General features: G+C 34.3%; 1 protein-coding gene across 2 annotated transcripts in view; it reads right to left on the bottom strand.

The window, feature by feature from the left end:
- The window catches only part of LOC114337792 (jmjC domain-containing histone demethylation protein 1-like), a 286,565-nt gene that overhangs the window by 94,931 nt on the left and 171,779 nt on the right, over nt 1-19,855 (bottom strand). For both annotated transcript variants that reach the window (XM_050643685.1, XM_050643686.1), the window contains exon 4: nt 2,043-2,274. In XM_050643685.1, the coding sequence (XP_050499642.1) occupies nt 2,043-2,274 (232 nt within the window). The remainder of the gene's footprint in view (nt 1-2,042; nt 2,275-19,855) is intronic.

The raw sequence follows: 19,855 nt of genomic DNA, 5'->3' as shown, positions 1-19,855 counted from the left end.
AGCAATGTCAGAAAGAGCGTATATCGATACCTGTTTGCGTCCTCTATCGCAGCGAGTCCGTTCGCTCCAGCAAAATCACGTGACCTGGCGATACCCATGTTGTCGTGCCTCAAAATGTTGGAGTAATTACATATTATGTATTTTAGATTTCTCAAATATCTTTTTATTAATTAAAAGAAGATAATACGAATTACAAAGTAAATTTTGCAAATATGACAGAAAAAGATAAAATTATTATTATAAACAATATAGGTATAAAAGTATAAAAATATAAATTAAATTAATTCTGTGTCCGAATATTGTACTTGTTCTTCAAACTCTTCATCTGAGCTAAAATACTCATTTTCTTCTTCTTTTTCGTCGCACTCACTTCGAGACTCGGATTTCTCTATATGATTTATAAATGGTTATATGTGTTTTAATATATTCAATTCAATACAATATGTATATTCAATCTTTTTCTTCTTCGTGTGCCTCGTCCTTTCAGGACAATCGCGATCATCACGGTCCATTTTATTCTGTCTGCAACGATTCTGAAGAGTTCTATTTTTGTTGTTACACTCCACTACTTTAAATTTTTCAACCGGGATATGCGTCGTCTTCTCGGTTCTCTTTTTCTTCCACTTTTCTTTGTATAACTAATCGCCATCTTTTTCAGTTCGTAGTATGTGATCAGAGTAGCTCATTTTTCTTTCCTTCATAGTGCCGAGTATTTCTTTTTCCTTTTTCATCTTTTTTAATGTTTCCGTGTTTGTTACTTGTTGTGTCTATGATATTTTTTACATTTTTCGATAATACCACATCTCAAAAATGGCAGGTATTTTTTCAGTTGCGTCCGTGGTTGTCCAGGCTTCGACTCCGTACAAAAGGACAGACAATACGTAGCAACTCAATTAATTAAATACTAATTAATTTTTAATTAATTAAACACATATTACAATTATTTTTTACAGATCATATAGAAGAGAAATCGGAGTCTCGAGGGGAGACCGACAAGGAAGAAGAAAATGAATATTTTAGCTCAGATGAACAGTTCGAAGGAGAGGTACAAGATTCGGACACAGAATTAATTTAGTTTAGATTTTTATACTTTTCTATCTATATATTTATAATAATAACGAATCTTTTCTATCATATTTGCAAAATCTATTGTATAGTATGTATTATTTTCCTTTAATTAATAAAAAAAAAGGTTACTTAAAAATCTAAAATATATAATAATTACTCCAACATTTTGAGGCACCACAACATGGGTATCGCCAGGCCACGTGATTTTGCTCGAGCGAACGGACTCGCTGCGATAGAGGACGCAAACAGCTATCAGTATACGCTCTTTCTCATATTGCTGCTTACCTATAGCGCTTTTGATTCACATGCACGCGTAATTTGTTTGATCACCTGGCAGTTAGAAAATCTCACAAAAAAACCTGTCTTTTCTATAATATTTATTTTTAATATTAAAAAATACCCTGTCAAAATAACAATTGCACCCCCCTGTCCAGAAAAAAAGTACATACATAGCTATGAATGTATAGTTGTATATTTTATACTGGTTAATAGTATGTACAGATTCAAATGCAATCTTTTGAAGCTCAGATGCACCCACTGAAAATAATCCTGGGGCGTCCATGCAAGCATCTTGCAGAGTTAAAATCTCTCGCAAATCGCCTGGCCTGTTTATTTTCTTTATATTTTAACATTTAAATTTACTTCAAAGCCACGTCAATGATATTTTAATAACAATTTTTACCCTTTTTTAACTCAGACCGGTATTTTTGTATTAGGCTATCATAGAAGAGTTACCTGCAAAATTTTCAGATTGCCTAAAATACCTACTCAAAAATGTCTAACTGCTAGCTCTCATGCTATTAGCTAATTGCTATTAAATAATTTGGAAATCATATAAAGTAAAACTCATTTACCACTCTATTATAGGAAGTATTTTCTTCTTTTCGAGAGGCATTTTTATTATTTTTTTATGTCAAGAATTCGTATTGTCTGTTATAGCTATTCATACAAGATTACCTTAATGTCGTACTTACCTGACTACTGTTGGACTTTGTACATAATTTTCTAACTTAGTGTGGGAAAATTCTAAAGATATCACATTTAAAAGCTTGTCTTTTTCGGGTTCTTCGTAATATTTTTGCCATTCTTTCATCGTCATCTCACTATTTTTTTGCGTATTCACATCCATAACGTCTAACACTCGCCGAGAACCCACGCACATCCGTACGTCGTTTATTGTAAAATTTGATGTTGGGACTCGTAGACCTGAAACAAAAGAAAATATCTCAAGGAAAGTTAAAGGCAGCTTTTCTTTTTTCTACGAAGAGGTGGCGTGTAAAAGAGTTTTGGTGTTTATAACAAGTACGGTAATAAAAGTATTTTCTTAAAACAAAGAGATAAACCAGCGATTTGATTCAAACATGACTATAATATGTATTATACTGGATTTGGAATGCACAGCCTAGTCAATGACCATTTCCCGCATAATTTTCTGAGCCTCCACCCATTTCTTACCAAAATTTGATTTATAGGTTCTACTTACCACTGAATACTGAATGAAATTATAACGTTAGCAGAAGAACAACAAGGTTTTAGCAGAGGTCGGGAAGATCATGCACCGACGCTATATTATATTATAATGAGGTTCAAGAGAAATCGTTAGAATACAATGGTAGGGGAGCCCAAGCGGGGATTTTTCCAGTTACTCGAGCGCGTCAGATTATCATATGGGGAGAAACCTGGTACCCTGCAGATGTACCTCTACCATATATTGGCTCTTAACACATGGAAGTTTGTTAAGGGGGCCCGAAAAATAAATCTATCCTTAAAAATACTCGAAATTGTCAGATTAAGATAAGGTAAGTTAAGTACAGTAGAACCTGCCATATCCGGACCTGTCATATTCGGACCTCCCCATATCCGGACGGTTCTGCCGTCCGAATCTACCGAGAAAGGCACTCCTGCTGTTGGACAAAGCACCCTCTCATCCCGACCTAAAGGAACTAAAAGACGGCGAAATAATGTATTATAGAATCTATAAAACGTGTCTATCGACGAAAGTTATTGACGGCGTTGATTACTGGAATGTATGAAGGAGAAAACGCTTCAGAGACTATAAAAGAAGTGGTCACAAGAAGTTCTTGATATCCGGTTTTTTTCATATCCGGATCGGTCTGTCGCCACATTGATCCGGATATGGCAGGTTTTACTGTACATGCAAAAGAGTGTATATTTGAAAAATTTGAGGATTTGAGCGGGCGTAAGGAAATGGGTGAGTCAAAAAGTTTCACAAAAAAAAGCGAATATTTCGCGAAATGAACGTCAGATCGAAAAACTAAAAAATACCTCTTCAATATTTTTCAAAAATCTATCGAATGGTACTAAACACAACCCCCCACGAAGAGGGGTGGGGGGTAAATTTAAAATTTTAAATACAAACCCGCGATATTTCGCAAAATGAACATCAGATCGAAAAACTGCAAAATACACTTTTTGAAAAATCTATCGAATGGTACCAAACACGACCCCCCACAGAGGTGGGGTCGGGGGTTGCTTTAAAATCTTAAATGGCACCCCTCCCCATTTTTATTGCAGATTTGGATTCTTTACGTAAAAAAAATTAAAGCACTCATGGGAGTGCCGACAGAAGTGAAAACTTCTTATAGTATATAAATTACAAGCTCAATGCTTTTCCAGATCCAAAAATAAGTGCTATACCTATATTATATAAGCGTTGCGGACGTTCTATGCTATTTTTGTATACATATACATAATATATATTATGTACGTACGAAATTTATTTTGGCAAAGTGATGACGGTCGCAAACTCAATACTTTTTTCCTATCTAAAAAGTGCACAACGTCCCTACAGAAGTTTTCATTTGAAAAATGTATTTCGCCGAAGCGATGACGGTCGCTAATACAACACTTATTCCCCATCTAAAAAGTGTGTAACGTCCCTAAAAAAGTTTTCGCTTCAAAAATTTATTTCATCGAAGCAATGACGGTCGCGATGACGGTCGATAATTCAATACTTTTTCTCCATCTAAAAAGGGCACAACGTACCTAAAGAAGATTTCACTTCAAAAATGTATTTCGTCGAAGCAATAACGGTCGCTAATTCAATACCTCTTTCCCATCCAAAAAGTGCACAACGTCCCTAAGGAAGTTTTCATTTGAAAAATTTATTTCGCCAAAGCGACGACGGTCGCAAATTCAACACTTTTTCTCCATCTAAAAAGTGTATAACGTCCCTAAAAAAGGTTTCGCTTCAAAAATTCTTTTCGTCGAAGCAATGACGGTCGATAATTCAATATTTTTCTCCATCTAAAAAGGGCGCAACGTCCATAAAGAAGATTTCACTTAAAAAAATTATTTCGTCGAAGCAATGACGGTCGCTAATTTAATACTTTTTCCCATCGAAAAAGTGCAAAACGTCACTCAAGAATTTTTCACTTCAAATATTTATTTCGTCGAAGCGATGATGGTCGCGATGACGGTGGTTAATTTAATAATTTCTTCCATCCAAAAAGTGCACAACGTCCCTAAAGGAGTTTTCACTTCAAAAATTTATTTCGCCGAAGCGATGATGGTCGCTAATTCAACACTTTTTCCCCATCTTAAAAGTGCACAACGTCCCTAAAAAAGTTTTCACTTCAAAAATTTATTTCGTCGAACAAATACCGGTCGCTAATTTAATACTTTTTACCCATCTAAAAACTGCACAACGTCTCTAAAGAACTTTTCACTTCAAAAATTTATTTCGCTGAAGTGATGACGGTCGCTAATTAAATACTTTTTCCCAATCTAAAAAGTGCACAACGTCGTTAAAGAAGTGTTCACTTCAAAAATGTATTTAGTCGAAGCAATGACGGTCGCTAATTCAATACTTTTGCCCATCTAAAAAGACCAAAACGTCCCTAAAGAAGTTTTCACTTCACAACATTATTTCGTCGAAGCAATGAAGGTCGCGATGACGGTCGCTAATTCAATATTTTTGCCTATCTAAAAAGTGCACAACGTCTCTAAAGAATTTTTCACTTCAAAAATTTATTTCGCAGAAGCAATGGCGGTCGCTAATTCAACACTTTTTCCCCATCTAACAAGTGCACAACGCAACGTCCCTAAAAAAGTTTTCACTTCAAAACTTTATTTCGCCAAGGCGATGACGGTCGCTAATTCAATACTTTTTCCCCATCTAAAACGTGGACAACGTCCGTAAAGAAGTTTTCACTTCAATAATATTAGTATTATTATACGTACATTATAATAATACACGTACAAAATTAATTTCGTCGAAGCGATGACGGTCGCGAAATAAATCTTTTTTCCGCATCCCAAAATAGATTTTACATTTAGTTTAAATTTAAATACTTTTATACAATTTATATATAATATACATACTCATAATATAGATACGTACAAAATTTATTTCGCCGAAGAGATGACGGTCGCGAAATAAATCATTTTTCCCCATCCTAAAATAGGTTTTACATTTATTTTAAATTTAAATACTTCTATACAATTTATATGTTACAGTTCAAGTTGATTCTCAGTTAGAGTTGACTCCAACTAGTTGGAGTCAACTCCAACTGAAACGAGCAGTAAAAGTTGATTTTAAAAATTTAAATCAACTTTTACTAGTTGGAGTTGACTCTTCCTGGATCGATTCAGTAAATGTGGATTATACGAGAATCTCAAGTGTATTTTTGATGAGTGTGCTTTTCTTTGTTTTGACCGTTTCAACTACTTATTAGTATAGTCTGTAACGTCGCCCCCGTTAGGTAAATTATTCTGATTCGATTTTTTGCACCAACTCAATCAAAGAAATACATCCGCGGTACCGCGGTCGAAAAATTGTTTAGCCAATTTTTGTTAACCAAGTTCACAAAAATAATTTTTATCTACTCTATCTCATATGATGTAAAGCAGCGGTTCTCTATCTGTGGTACATGTACCACTGGTGGTACATATCATTATTTGCGGTGGTACACAAAACACACAAAAACTTAAAATAGTAGTACATAGTAAGTCTTGATTATACAATCTAAAAATATAGAAATATAATAAAAGAAACTTTAGATGGTACATGACTCAAAAAGATTGAGAACCGCTGATGTAAAGGTTTTATTGTGTGAAAATTGTAAATATAGATAGCAATACATGAAGGGTTTAAAGTGTGTCTGAAGTAACAATGTATTTGAAATTGGTTTTTCTTTTTCGCACTGTTTTTTAGCACACTTTCATATAATTAAACATTCTTAACTTTCGCCTTCAGGAGGAAATCAGACACGCCCTTGCAACGGCAACTGAAATGCTCACAAAACAGCGACCACGGAAGCAAAGATGGATGACAGAGGAAATATTGGATTTAATGGATGAAAGAAGAAAATGCAAACAGCACAAAGCAATGTACAAAGCATTAAATAGAACCATTAAACAAAAAATAAGTAAAAATTGCAAAAGACAAATGGATAACAGAACAATGTGAAGAAATCGAAAACTTATATAAAAAACATGATGACTTCCATCTGTATAAGAAACTCAAGGAATTTACAGGCACGACATATTCACAAGGACCAAATAATCTAATCAACGCAGAAGGCAAACTGACTTCAAGCCCTGAAGAACAAATAAACATGTGGGAAGACTATATAAAGGAACTCTTCTATGACATCAGAGAACCTCCTACATTAAATACCGAAAACGACGAAGGTCTTCCAATACTGAAGTCCGAACTGGAATATGCTCTACGTCAACTAAAAAACAACAAATCTGTAGGAAAAGATGAAATTAATACCAGCTGAGCTATTTAAGTTAATCAACGAGGAAAACTTAGACCTTCTTCTTGGACTGTTTAATAATGTTTACAATACAGGGACTATCCTTAAAATATGGCTTGAATCAGTATTCATACCACTGTCTAAAAGGAAGAACGCCAAATTATGCCAGGACTTCCGCCTTATAAGTCTATTAAATAACATTCTGAAGCTTTTCTTGCGTATCATACAGAACAGAATATATTATAAATATAAAAAATGTGATGAGGTCACCGGTCAAGAACAATTTGGCTTCAGGAAAGGTATGGGGACACGAGAAGCAATATTCTGTCTTCAAACTCTGGCACAAAGATACAAAGATCAGCAAGTAGACCTTTTTATCTGTTTCATAGATTTTGAGAAAGCGTTCGATAGGGTGAAGCACAAGACCTTGATAGAAAGATTGAACGACATCGGTGTCGACAAAAGAGATTCTAAAATTATAGAGGCTATTTATTGGAATCAGACAGCAATCATAAAGACCAATGGTAATACGTCAAGGCCAATTGAAATACAACGAGGTGTTAGACAGGGTTGTGTGCTATCACCCATACTTTTAACGTCTACTCTGAAGTAATATTTGCGAACTCTTTATCGCACTCTTCAGAAGGAATCAGGATAAACGGTCAGATAGTAAATAACATCCGCTATGCAGATGACACAGTATTAAGGACTGATTCGGACCATAGTCTGCAGATACTGTTGGATAGGGTTACTGAGAGTTGTGAAAAAATGGGGATGAAGATCAATACTGCGAAAACCAAAGTTATAAGAATATCAAGGAACAAAAATTTACCTCTTCCAATAAATATGTGAAACACCAACAGCTTGAATACGTAAGCCAGTACAAATATCTTGGTTGCTGGTTCAACAATCAACTTGATTATAAACAAGAAGTCAAGAGCGAGAATAGAGGAAGCCCGACAGGGGTTTATCAAAATGAAAAGCTTATTTTGTAACAGTAGCATTAATATCAGCCTTAGATGTCGTTTTCTGCATTGCTCTGTGTGGTCAATACTTTTGTATGGAACGGAGGCCTGGACACAACACAACACTGATGAACAAGTTGGACGCCTTTGAACTCTGGCTTTATAGAAGAGACTTGAAAATACCTTGGACAACCCACACCACCAAGAATATGTTCTGAGAAGAATAGGTACAGATAGGGAACTGGTAAAAATCATTAAAGTCAGAAAAGTTAGCTACCTGGGACACATAATGAGAAACGAAAAGTACCGCCTCACGTAACTGATCATCCAGGGTAAGATTGAAGGAAAACGGGGTCCCGGTAGGCGCCAGATTTCATGGCTTAGAAATATCAGAGACTGGACCGGCCTTGATTCAACATCTTTGTTTAGAGCCGCATTGGACAGAGACAGATTTGCCAGTGTAGTCGCTAACCTCCACTAAAGGAGAAAGCACCACAAGAAGAAGAACTTTCGCATTGTCATGGTGATGACATGTGACACGTGAGCAATAAATTACAAAAAATTTTTAACAGTTTTGTGGTTTGACAGAAGTTTGAATTTTTAAATGTCAAAATGGTGCAATGGTGCATCTCACTCGCACTCACATTGATAGCTGCGTCAATACGCTCGTAGCGCTCATTGTTAATAATTAAAAATAACCGCTTAGTAATAAAATAATAACAAAAATTTCTTCAGTATCGTGTAGGGGGGTCGTTAAAAATTTTATTTGGTGACTTTCGGACTTTCATAATAATAATTTTTAACTCGGTTATTAAGCCTTGAAAATGGTCATTTTCGTATTTTGCAAATTTTAAATCGCGTATAGCTCGAGAACAATAAATTTTATAGAAAAATCACAAAAGACCTCTTTTGTTCCGAATGACCCAAATGATGTAAAGAAAATTGTCCTAAATGATTTTTTTTTGTGAGTTTGTTTAAAAAAATTGTTTAAACAATTTTTCGACCACAGTACCATCTGACACCCTGTGGATTCGTTATAAGGACCTCTTTTTGAGTAAGTTTGTGCAAAAAAATCGAACTGGAATAATTTACCTAACGGGGGCGACGATACAGCCTAGACTAATTTGAACATATTCAGTAACTTTTAATTTTTAGAATCGGCTGTTTGTGTGAATCAGAATCAACTTTTACTAAATGGCATTGGGAAGAGTACACTTTTCCTAGTTGGAGTCTACTTTTACTAGTAAATGTTGAATATAAATCTTCATTTTATATTTATAATCAACTTTTACTGAAGCCAGCCGTTAGAGTTGACTCCAACTAGTTGGAGTCAACTCCAACTGGATAATCAACTTGAACTGTAACATATATACATACACATAATATACCTATATATGTACAAAATTTATTTCGCCGACGCGATGACGGTCGCGATGATGGTCGCAATGACGGTCGCCAATTCAATGCTTTTCCCCTATCCAAAAATCGCACAACGTCCCTAAAGATGAAGGTCGCGATGACAGTCGCGAATTCAATGCATTTTCCCCTATCCAAAAATAGCACAACGTCCCTAAAGAAGTTTTCACTTAAAAAATAAGCAACTTTTATTCGAGACATTTTTTCAAGTTATGGATAAATGGCGCTATAATCGGAAAAAACGATTGTTGGAAATGGAAAATTAAATTAAAAAATGGAAAGTCCCCACTAAAATGGAAAATTTTACCTAACTTTTTTTGGTTTTTGGGACCTAATAATCACAACCCAATAGGTCCCCATAACGCTCGAGTGACTGCAAATTTAGCATACTTTGCTCCCCTATCACAACAAACCGGCATATTTATGTTTCGTGGACCTTAAGAAAGCACTTGACAGTGTCAAATTAAAGGACGTTATCCATTTGTTATACTCAAGAGAGGTACCTCTAGGAATAATTAAAACGATCGAAAACATCTACCAGAATAACACTAGCAATATCTGCTATGCAGACGATGCAATACTAATCTCTCAAAGTGAAGATGATTTACAACGTATATTTAACATGTTAATTTCCCCAAAAAAGACAAAATGCATGGTTATAACAGCAAATCCAATAAGATGTAAATTGGAGCTGGAGGGTCAGATAATAGAACAAGTTTAAATATCTAGGCAGCACACTATCTAGCTACGGAGAGCTCGACACAGAAGTGGAAGATCAAGAGAATAGAGCAAACAGAGCCGCAGGTTGCCTGAATGGTACAATATGGAGAAATAAAAATATCGGAAAAGGAATAAAAGGCAGAATTTACAAAACAGTCATCAGACCAATAATGACATACGCTGCAGAAACACGACCTGCACAGAGAGGACAAAAAGATTGCTCGAAACAGCGGAGATGAAACCCTTCGAAGGCCGAAGGTAAGACTTAAGGGAAAGAGCTAGAAGTGCAGATATACGACGGAGATGCAAGGTGGACAACATTAATGACTGGGCAAGAAACAGAAGATTAGAATGGAATGACCACATAAGCAGAATGACAACAAATAGAGTAGTAAGAACAGCGAGTGACGGGTTCCCAACAGGAAGACGAAATTATTTAAAATGATACGTAAACATAAAAAAAATCGCAAATCGAAAATCGCAAAGACGTGTAGTAAAATCTCTCATCTACACGCAGCTAAAACGTATTACGAAGAGGGTACCGTAAAATTTGTTTGGTAAAGCTATTTGGGGTGAGTGACATGACGTCACATACAACTACCCGGTTTAGGAAAAAGAATCGGTCAGGAATGCTAGTTTTTGAAATTTCCATTTTTTGCCAGGTTTTTATAGAAAATACCTGTGCGATATTTAACCGAAGTTCGGTTAATGTTAATTTGTATTTTACGAGAAACTTTTCACTCAAATATCTTTTCAAAAACCTTTTAAGTGAAACCGTGAGGACCAAGAGGGGTCGATAAATGTCCACACAATGTGTATGTGTCATATATTAATCAAAAACGTACTTCCTTATTAAAACTAATTTAAAAATAACACTTTTACAAATAAAAAAGTATTCTCAGATGTTAACGGAACAGTTAAAAAGATAAGAATTTATAATTTACCCGGAATCTTCGGCTTCAGTGGAATTGACATTATCGTAGGATACAGAAACATTTGACTTCTTGTTGTGCTTACCGCATACATAGGGGAACAAGGGTAACACGTGTTGTAACAGGTATAAGTAGTAACATGGCGTTTTTATAGCTTATTTGGCGGTTTTTAACTAATTTAGCTGACTCAATATAATTCTTTTATCGCCCTGCGAATGACACCGTCTAGCCAGTCATCCTCTGATAATTGCAAATAGTAGTTTTGTGCACGTGCTTTTGGTTATTGCTATTGTTTTAAACGAAAATGAAACTTTCTGCGTTCATTTCTTTTCTAAATTTAGTTATACTTTGATGTTGCTTAACGATTTTACGATTAGGAAGTTATTTTTATAGTTATTTTAATAAATATACAAAAATGTCCTACGGGGTTTGTTGTAACAAAACGTTGGGGCTTGTTGTAACATGTTACAACGTGCGCTGAATCTTACTAAATTTATTATCTATAATATAAAATAGTATATTGTGCAACAAGTGCAGAAAGGTACTAATTTCTCACGAGTTTGAAAAGTTGCGGTACGAGCGCAAGCGAGTGCCGCAATTCAAACGAGTGAGAAATTACCTTTCTGCACGTGTTTCACACTATACTTTTTCTACAAGCACAGTTTTTCCTAAAAATAAAAATCACAATTTCCAAACGACGATTAATTATAATAGGTACCTATGTGATAAATTTTAAACTGTATTTAATTAATACCTACTAATCAATTTAAATTCCTTATACCTAAATAAATTGCACAGAAATCAGTTAAAAAATTAATGCACTGCCTTAATTTGTTTAAATTTAAACAATTATTACACATTACTGACATTATATTTATGCAGTCACGGATTTACACAAAACCTACTTCATTCGACGTCTCTTGCACACGTTGATAAATCCTTATTGGTTATTTGATACTTATAAAATGTTTAATAAGAATAAAATTGTAAAATAAAACAGTTGTAACATCCATAATTTAGTTTCTATGCTATAGTTAAATATAATAATTGTCTTATAGGTTATATATTTGTCTAAAGTTTAACCACGGATGTAAACAGAATATAACGTTACTCAGAATGCGGTAGTCCACGGATGTAAACAGAATATAACGTTACTCAGAATGAGGTAGTCAACTGTGCAGAAAAGAACTTTGCGGCATAGAAACGTCACTTTGCGGCACAGAAACGTCACTTTTCTGCACACTAATGTCAAATATCTTATACTGTGAGAAAATATCAAGTTTGCTAACATAAAACCGTGCAGAAAAGTGCACTTTGAATAGTGGTTGTAGAAAAACGTATTATTTAGTTTTTTCTTCCAGAATGAGACAATATAAAAGAACATCAGAAAGGGCAACTCAAAGCCAGGAAGTGAAGTCTACGAATTAGCTTCAGCAGAAGTTTTAGATAATCAATGTAGCATAAGGCATGCAAGTAAAACTTTCGGACTGTGTCATGTATCTCTATACCGATATACAAAAAAAAAAAAAGAAAAACGATGAGAGCTTACAAGTGGGCCATACTAAACCAGGGATAGTTTTTACAGCCGAAGAAGAAAATAAAATGGCTTCGTATAGTCTGAATTGTGCCGAAATATATTTTGGACTAATTCTTATGGAGATGCGAAAACTGGCTTAACAATGGGCCGTGAAACTCTGTGCTCAGCAACTTCATTCTTCTTGGTATTAAAATTATACAGTTGGTCCAGATTTGGTCCAAAATTGTATGCGTAGAAATTTATATGCGTAGGAATTTATATTTAAGAACACCAAAAGCCACACTTTTAAGTCGAGCAACATCTTGTCAACAGGATCAACGTTGGTATTATCTTCGAAATATATCAAAAAATTCGAATTTTCGTACTGTTACAACCTGCCCCAGTAGGTGTTACAACTAGCTACAAGCGCGGGGTAAGTTGTAACAATGCACTTTTTTTGGTAAAATGCTAGTTAATTAATAAATACCAGTCTTTTTAACTCTTCTTCAGTTCAATTTTATTCAGAAAGAGTTAAACTAGCGTTTAGTGTTTAATTAGTGATAATTGGGAAAATCGCTGTCAAGATATATTTGATTTTATGAAAATTGTTACAACTAGCCCCCTGCTCCCCTACTTCTGGTATTTTGAACAAACTCTGGTTGCTTTTGCCAACTTATTGGTCTTTTCTGTTTTAGATTTTGCTAACTTGCAAAATGAATGCCATCGTCCCTTTTTATATTGGGATGGTGTTGAAGGTACCCAAGGGGGTCTACCGTAAAGTTTTTATAAAATTAAGAGGAAATGAATTAAATTATAGAAATGCTAATTATGGCACCTAATAGAGCAGTAGTACGCCGACAACTACTAATTTTTTGAGATTTTTAGGAACAAAAGTATTTAGAAAATCAGATGTAATGCGATGTTATAGATACTTTTTAACCCGCGTTGGTCCTTCTAGGGTTAAGAGTGTCTGAATGCAGGGGATATAATATACATAGTATAGGGGTCGGTTTCATTGCACCTAGGGTTGACGACCATGCATTTAATTAAAAGTAGTATATACTAGCCTTTTAAAATCTAACTCGGTTGCTGTGTGCAATTCTGTAATTATTGTGTTATGGAAAGAGAGAAATTTAATGGAAAAATAAAAAATGCAGAAGGGATATGTGGTACAACGTGAAATGATACCGAACAAAGTCAATTTAGAAATAAATAAATTAGTCTCTTTCCATTAGGAGTTCACAAAAGAGAGTGTGTAGTAAACACTTTCGACAAAAATTTTCAAACAGAGTTTCCTGTTATATTTTTCCATTCCCATCCACAATAACTTTTTTGGCCCTTAATTACTAAAAACTCATCTCATAGAAGGCACTATATTCTAGTATTTAACTCGGATAAAGGCGAATAAACGAATAATATAAACAAAAATTATTTCGTAGTCAAAATATATCCTAGTTGGCGAAAATAACATTCGAAATTTCTTTATTTTATTTCATTGGCGTTATGGTAGGGGAGCCCAAGCGGGGATTTTTGCAGTTACTCGAGCGCGTCAGAAAACCACATGGGGAGAAACCTTGTACCCTGTAAATGTACCCCTACCATATATTGGCTCTTAATACAGGGGAGTTCTTTAAGAGGGGTCCGAAAAAAAATCTATCCTTAGAAAAACTCGAAATCGTCAGATTAAGATAAGGTAAGTTAGGTACATAAAGAACAGTGTATATTTCAAAAATCTGAGAATTTGAGCAGGGCGTAAGGAAATGGGCGAGTCACAAAGTTTCACAAAAAAAGCGAACATTTCGCGAAATGAACGTCAGTTCGAAAAACTAAAAAATACGTGTTCAATATTTTTCAAAATCTATTGAATGATACCAAACACGACCCCCACGGAGAGGGGTGGGAAGTAAATTTAAAATTTTAAATAGGAACCCCGCGATATTTCGCGAAATGAACATCTGATGGAAAAACTAAAAAATACACGTATTCAATATTTTTGAAAAATCTATCAAATGAGACCAAACATGACCCCCACGGAGGTGGGGTGGGGGTAACTTTAAAATCATAAATAGGAGCGGACTGGGACGTTTCGCCGTCGCCGTTTCGCCGTCGCCATTTCGCCGTCGCCATTTCGCCGTCGCCATTTCGTCGTCGCCGTTTCTCCGTCGAGCCACTTCGCCGTCGGCCGTTTCGCCGTCGCCGTTTCTCCGTCGAGCCACTTCGCCGTCGAGCCAGTTCGCCGTCGGCCGTTTCGCCGTCGCCATACCGGCATTGGTTAAGTTTACAAGAACGTGATAACACACTAACTTTTTTTATACTAAATGTCAGTGTAAATAAAATGCTGATGTTGGTAGTTAAACCACGTTATATTTTCGTATTCAACTATACATTGTTTTCGTCTGAAAAATAAAATATTTACTGTATTAAAATATGATTATTATCAGATATCCGGAAAATATTGAGAAAAGGGATTTCAATTTCAATTGTTTTTACTGTATCAAAAATAAAAAAACTTCATTATGCAAAAGTGTTCGAAATATAATCGTTCGAAAACCTTTCAAAACTTATATACAAGTAATGGCGACGGCGAAATGGCTCGACGGCGAAGCGGCGACGGCGAAATGGCTTGACGGCGAAACGGCGACGGCGAAACGGCGACGGCGAAATGGCGACGGCGAAACGGCGACGGCGAAATGTCCTAGACCCAATAGGAGCCCCCATTTTTTATTGCAGATTAGTACTCCTTACGTAAAAATAAGTAACTTTTATTAAAGACCTTTTTCGAATTATGGATAGATGGCGCTATAATCGGAAAAAACGATTGTTGAGAATAAAAAATTTAAGTAAAAAATGTAAAGACCCACTAAAATGGAAAAATTAACTTAACCTTTTTTGGTTTTAGGACCTAATCTTCACAACACAATAGGATAACGCTCGAGTAACTGCAAATTTAGCATGCTTGCCTCCCTTACTATTACAGCTTATTATGAGCCACAACTTTTTTTAGAACAATCCTGCCTCTATTAACTCTTACGTATTTGAATTTACATCTTCTTCTTCTTCTTGATGTGCCTATCCGTGACGAATGTTGGCAATCATCATGGCATTATTTATCTTATCTGCAGCAGCGCGAAAAAGCTGTACAGATGTTGTGTTGAACCAGGTTCTGAGGTTCTTTAACCAGGATGTTCTTCTTTTTCCTGGGCCTCACTTTCTATGTTCTGTTTGTCTATTTCTTTTCTATACTTTATCGTTCATCTATATGGACGCTTATAAAAGTATTTATTTACCATTAAATCAATATAAGTTTCATGGTTTTATACAATCCCTACATGGTATTTGCCTTTAGTAAATACTGATTTATGTTATTAACCATCAATTTTCGATTATTGATTTAAATCTAAATTATTCACTATTATTTCAAAATTATTAGTATTTATGTTCTCATCAAAATTTATTTAGTATTGCAAAATTTCAACTATATTAAAAAGTTTAAATATTATGTTTATACGAGATTAAGCATCGATCGATTATAATGAAATAGTTATTTTCCTAACAAGTGCAGAAAGTCATTCTTTTCCGCACGCGACTACAGTTTGCCGAACGACGCGAAGCGGGAGTTCGGCAAGCAGTCGAGTGCGGAAAAGAGACTTTTTGCAAGCGTTAGGAACAATATTTTTTCTAAGAGTCTTTAAAACATTACCAAATCTTAATCAATTAATTTAATTAATATGAAAATACATACACAAATTAATTCTTTGACAAGGTTGTAAAAACTAAACTTTCAATATAATTAGTTAGCATGACGACGATCTTGGTTTCCATGACGATGATTCAAAACGACTATTATTGTCTACCGATTTGACTTTCGAATATTATGTCAAAATAATTTTATTTCATCGAATTGTCGCGTTAATTTCATTAAAACAGGAACACAATAAGATATATTTGAAATAAATTAGTAAATAATATCTAAATATTAGTTTATTGCATGTATTATAATTACTTTAAGGCCATATTAACATATCTAAATTAACACGCGTGCGGAAAAGTAAAAACTGCGTGCGGAAAAGTAACACGCGTGCGGAAAAGTGAAACTTTCTAAATTAAAATGCGTGCGCGAAAGTAGACATTTTTGCACGCTCGTAGAAAATAGTATATTGTGCAACAAGTGCAGAAAGGTACTAATTTCTCACGAGTTTGAAAAGTTGCGGTACGAGCGCAAGCGAGTGCCGCAATTCAAACGAGTGAGAAATTACCTTTCTGCACGTGTTTCACACTATACTTTTTCTACAAGCACAGTTTTTCCTAAAAATAAAAATCACAATTTCCAAACGACGATTAATTATAATAGGTACATATGTGATAAATTTTAAACTGTATTTAATTAATACCTACTAATCAATTTAAATTCCTTATACCTAAATAAATTGCACAGAAATCAGTTAAAAAATTAATGCACTGCCTTAATTTGTTTAAATTTAAACAATTATTACACATTATTGACATTATATTTATGCAGTCACGGATTTACACAAAACCTACTTCATTCGACGTCTATTGTACAGGTTGCTAAATCCTTATTGGTTATTTGATAATTATAAAATGTTTAATAAGAATAAAATTGTAAAATAAAACAGTTGTAACATCCATAATTTAGTTTCTATGCTATAGTTAAATATAATAATTGTCTTATAGGTTATATATTTGTCTAAAGTTTAACCACGGATGTAAACAGAATATAACGTTACTCAGAATGCGGTAGTCCACGGATGTAAACAGAATATAACGTTACTCAGAATGAGGTAGTCAACTGTGCAGAAAAGAACTTTGCGGCACAGAAACGTCACTTTGCGGCACAGAAACGTCACTTTTCTGCACACTAATGTCAAATATCTTATACTGTGAGAAAATATCAAGTTTGCTAACATAAAACCGTGCAGAAAAGTGCACTTTGAATAGTGGTTGTAGAAAAATTACATTTTTAACTAACTAATGTTTGACGTTTCGATTTCCTCTCCGGAAATCGTTTTCAAAGAACATTATTTTAAAAATTCTGAATGTATAAGGGTGATTCCGTTTTAAATCACTCAATTTTGGATCAAAGAAACTTTTGGATCTCCAATTTGTCTGAAAATTGGTATCTAGCATCTGCGGGATGTAGAAATAAAACATTTAAGGTCGAATTGTCTTCTTCTTCTCATCTTTTTTTCTCAAAATGTTATTTTAAGCGATTTTACAGTGATTTGATATTTATTTAAACAAATTTGCATTTTCTATCGTAAAGTATCAATGGAAAACATAATATTTTAATAGAAGGGACTCAAAAATGTCATTATATGGCATTATAACAAGTTATTTTGATTCAAATCAAATTTTATGGTGTAGAAAACGTTAAAATACCGTTTTTTACATTTTCCTCCATTCCCAAAATATGTACATCATAATCGATTTGGCTGAAAATTTGCCCACAGATAGCCAAAGCATATGCCTTTAAGTGCTTAGAAAGATTTGAATTATATTACAATAAGTACTAAAAAAGTTACATGCAATATCATAGTCAAAAATATAGGTGTGTACTGTAAGTACAAGTAACTCGGAAAATATCGACCTCACGACAAAAATTGTTAAAAGAAATTGTAATAATTGTAAATACGATTTATTTGGAACAATTTCAGTTCCTGACCATAGTGCACCTCACTGGAGTCAATATTTTGTCTGCAGTCTACATATACATTATTATACCTACATATGTTACAGAAATAGTTTTCCCATTGTTTCCAATCAGAATTTAATGTACATTTTATAAGTATTGAACCAGTCAACACAATATTTCCTTCTATAAATAATCTCAAAATCTCATTTTTATCTTTAACTTGGCTTATTTCTAACCATGTGCACCCGCTTTCAAATATTTCTATCTACTGTTAGGCGTTAACATCTTTACCTGTGAAGTATTTATAAATTTTTCTGAAATTCATTATGGCCACCCAAAATTTTTGATTAAGTTTGACAATTTATAACTTTATTTGTGCTCCGATTTGCAAGATTCTTGCACCAGTGTGTAGGTACATGTATTGATATCGTTTGGTATTATTCCGGTAACAAAAAAAAATGCTTACATGGCATTATACAGGGACGAATGGAAGCGTTGTATTTTCTCCTAACTTTAAAAAATTCTGTGGAAAAATGGAATAGCTGATGTTGTTTCAAAGTCCTGTCATATTATCCCGGAGGCATCACTAAAATTTTGTTTTTTGAATTATCCGAATATCTCTTTTGAGATTGACTCATAAAATAGAGGTTGGATTGATAATATTAGAATGGCCCGCATGCAGCCCAGATCTCAATCCTATTGAGCATTTATTGGATGAATTAAAAAAAGCTATTCGCCGTCATCCTAGGCTTCCAGAAAATTTGGTATAGTTATGGCCCTGATAGAGGAATATTGGGCTATTCCCCAGGCAAGGATAACACATCTTTATTCGATGCTAAACAGATTGCGAGCAGTCGTTGTTGCAAGAGGTGGACATACCTGCTATTGAATTGTTTTGTTTTGTTGTTAGTTTTGTTAACTTTAGTGCGTTCGATATTTTTAATTAAATAAATCTTCAAAGCAGTGTTTTTATTTACAGCTCTTACAAGAAAAGAGATATTCCGATAATTCAAAAAACAAAACCTTAGTGATACCTCCAGGATAATACAAAAGGAGTATGAAACAAAATCGGCCCTCCAATTTTTCCACAGAATTTTTTAAAGTTAGGAGAAAAAACAACGCTTCCATTCACCCCCGTATAATGCCATCTAAGCAAAAATTTTTTGTTACAGAATAATAACAAACGACATCAAAACATGTACCTACAAACTGATGTAAGAATCTTGAAAATCGGAGTACAAAAATAATAAAGTTATAGATTGTCAAACTTAATCAAAAATTTTGGGTGGCGGAATTTTGTGCTGGTCAGTGTATAAAGCGACTAAATTTTTTTTGCAGTTCTACTGCACCAAACCTTTTTTATTCGATTCTATACATTTTTAAAGTTTAAATGTATTTTGTAAAGTTTTTCAAAGCAGGCCAGAAGTTGTTATTAATAACTTATGTACAAGTACGAATTTTTTGACACTGATAAGTAGTTTCTAACTTGCTAAAAACTTTAAATGTAAACAAAGATTTCTAGGCGCCGCGCGCCTGCGTCGCTGCAACTGTTGTACGGTAGCCTTTTCGAAAGACATATTCGAAATATTTGGGTCCATGTTTTCAGCGATATAGAAACCATTTATCCTGACAAAATATTTTTCCTTGTACTTGAAGGTTTAAAAATTATAAACCTTTTTGTATAATTTATAGTTTTTTTAGAAAACATCCAAAAAATCACTAATTTAAGCATTTTTTTTAACAAAAATTTGGAAATAACTCGAAAAGGAAGCATTTTCGAAAAATTATCATGAAAGAAAAAATATTTATTTGGATGAGATGCGTCTAAAACAATTTTATCCGAAGGTAGTGGGACATTGATT

This window comes from Diabrotica virgifera, chromosome 2 (genome assembly GCF_917563875.1).
Source record: "Diabrotica virgifera virgifera chromosome 2, PGI_DIABVI_V3a".
Classification (NCBI taxonomy): Eukaryota; Metazoa; Arthropoda; class Insecta; order Coleoptera; family Chrysomelidae; genus Diabrotica; species Diabrotica virgifera.
This window is presented reverse-complemented; position numbering and strand designations above follow the sequence as displayed.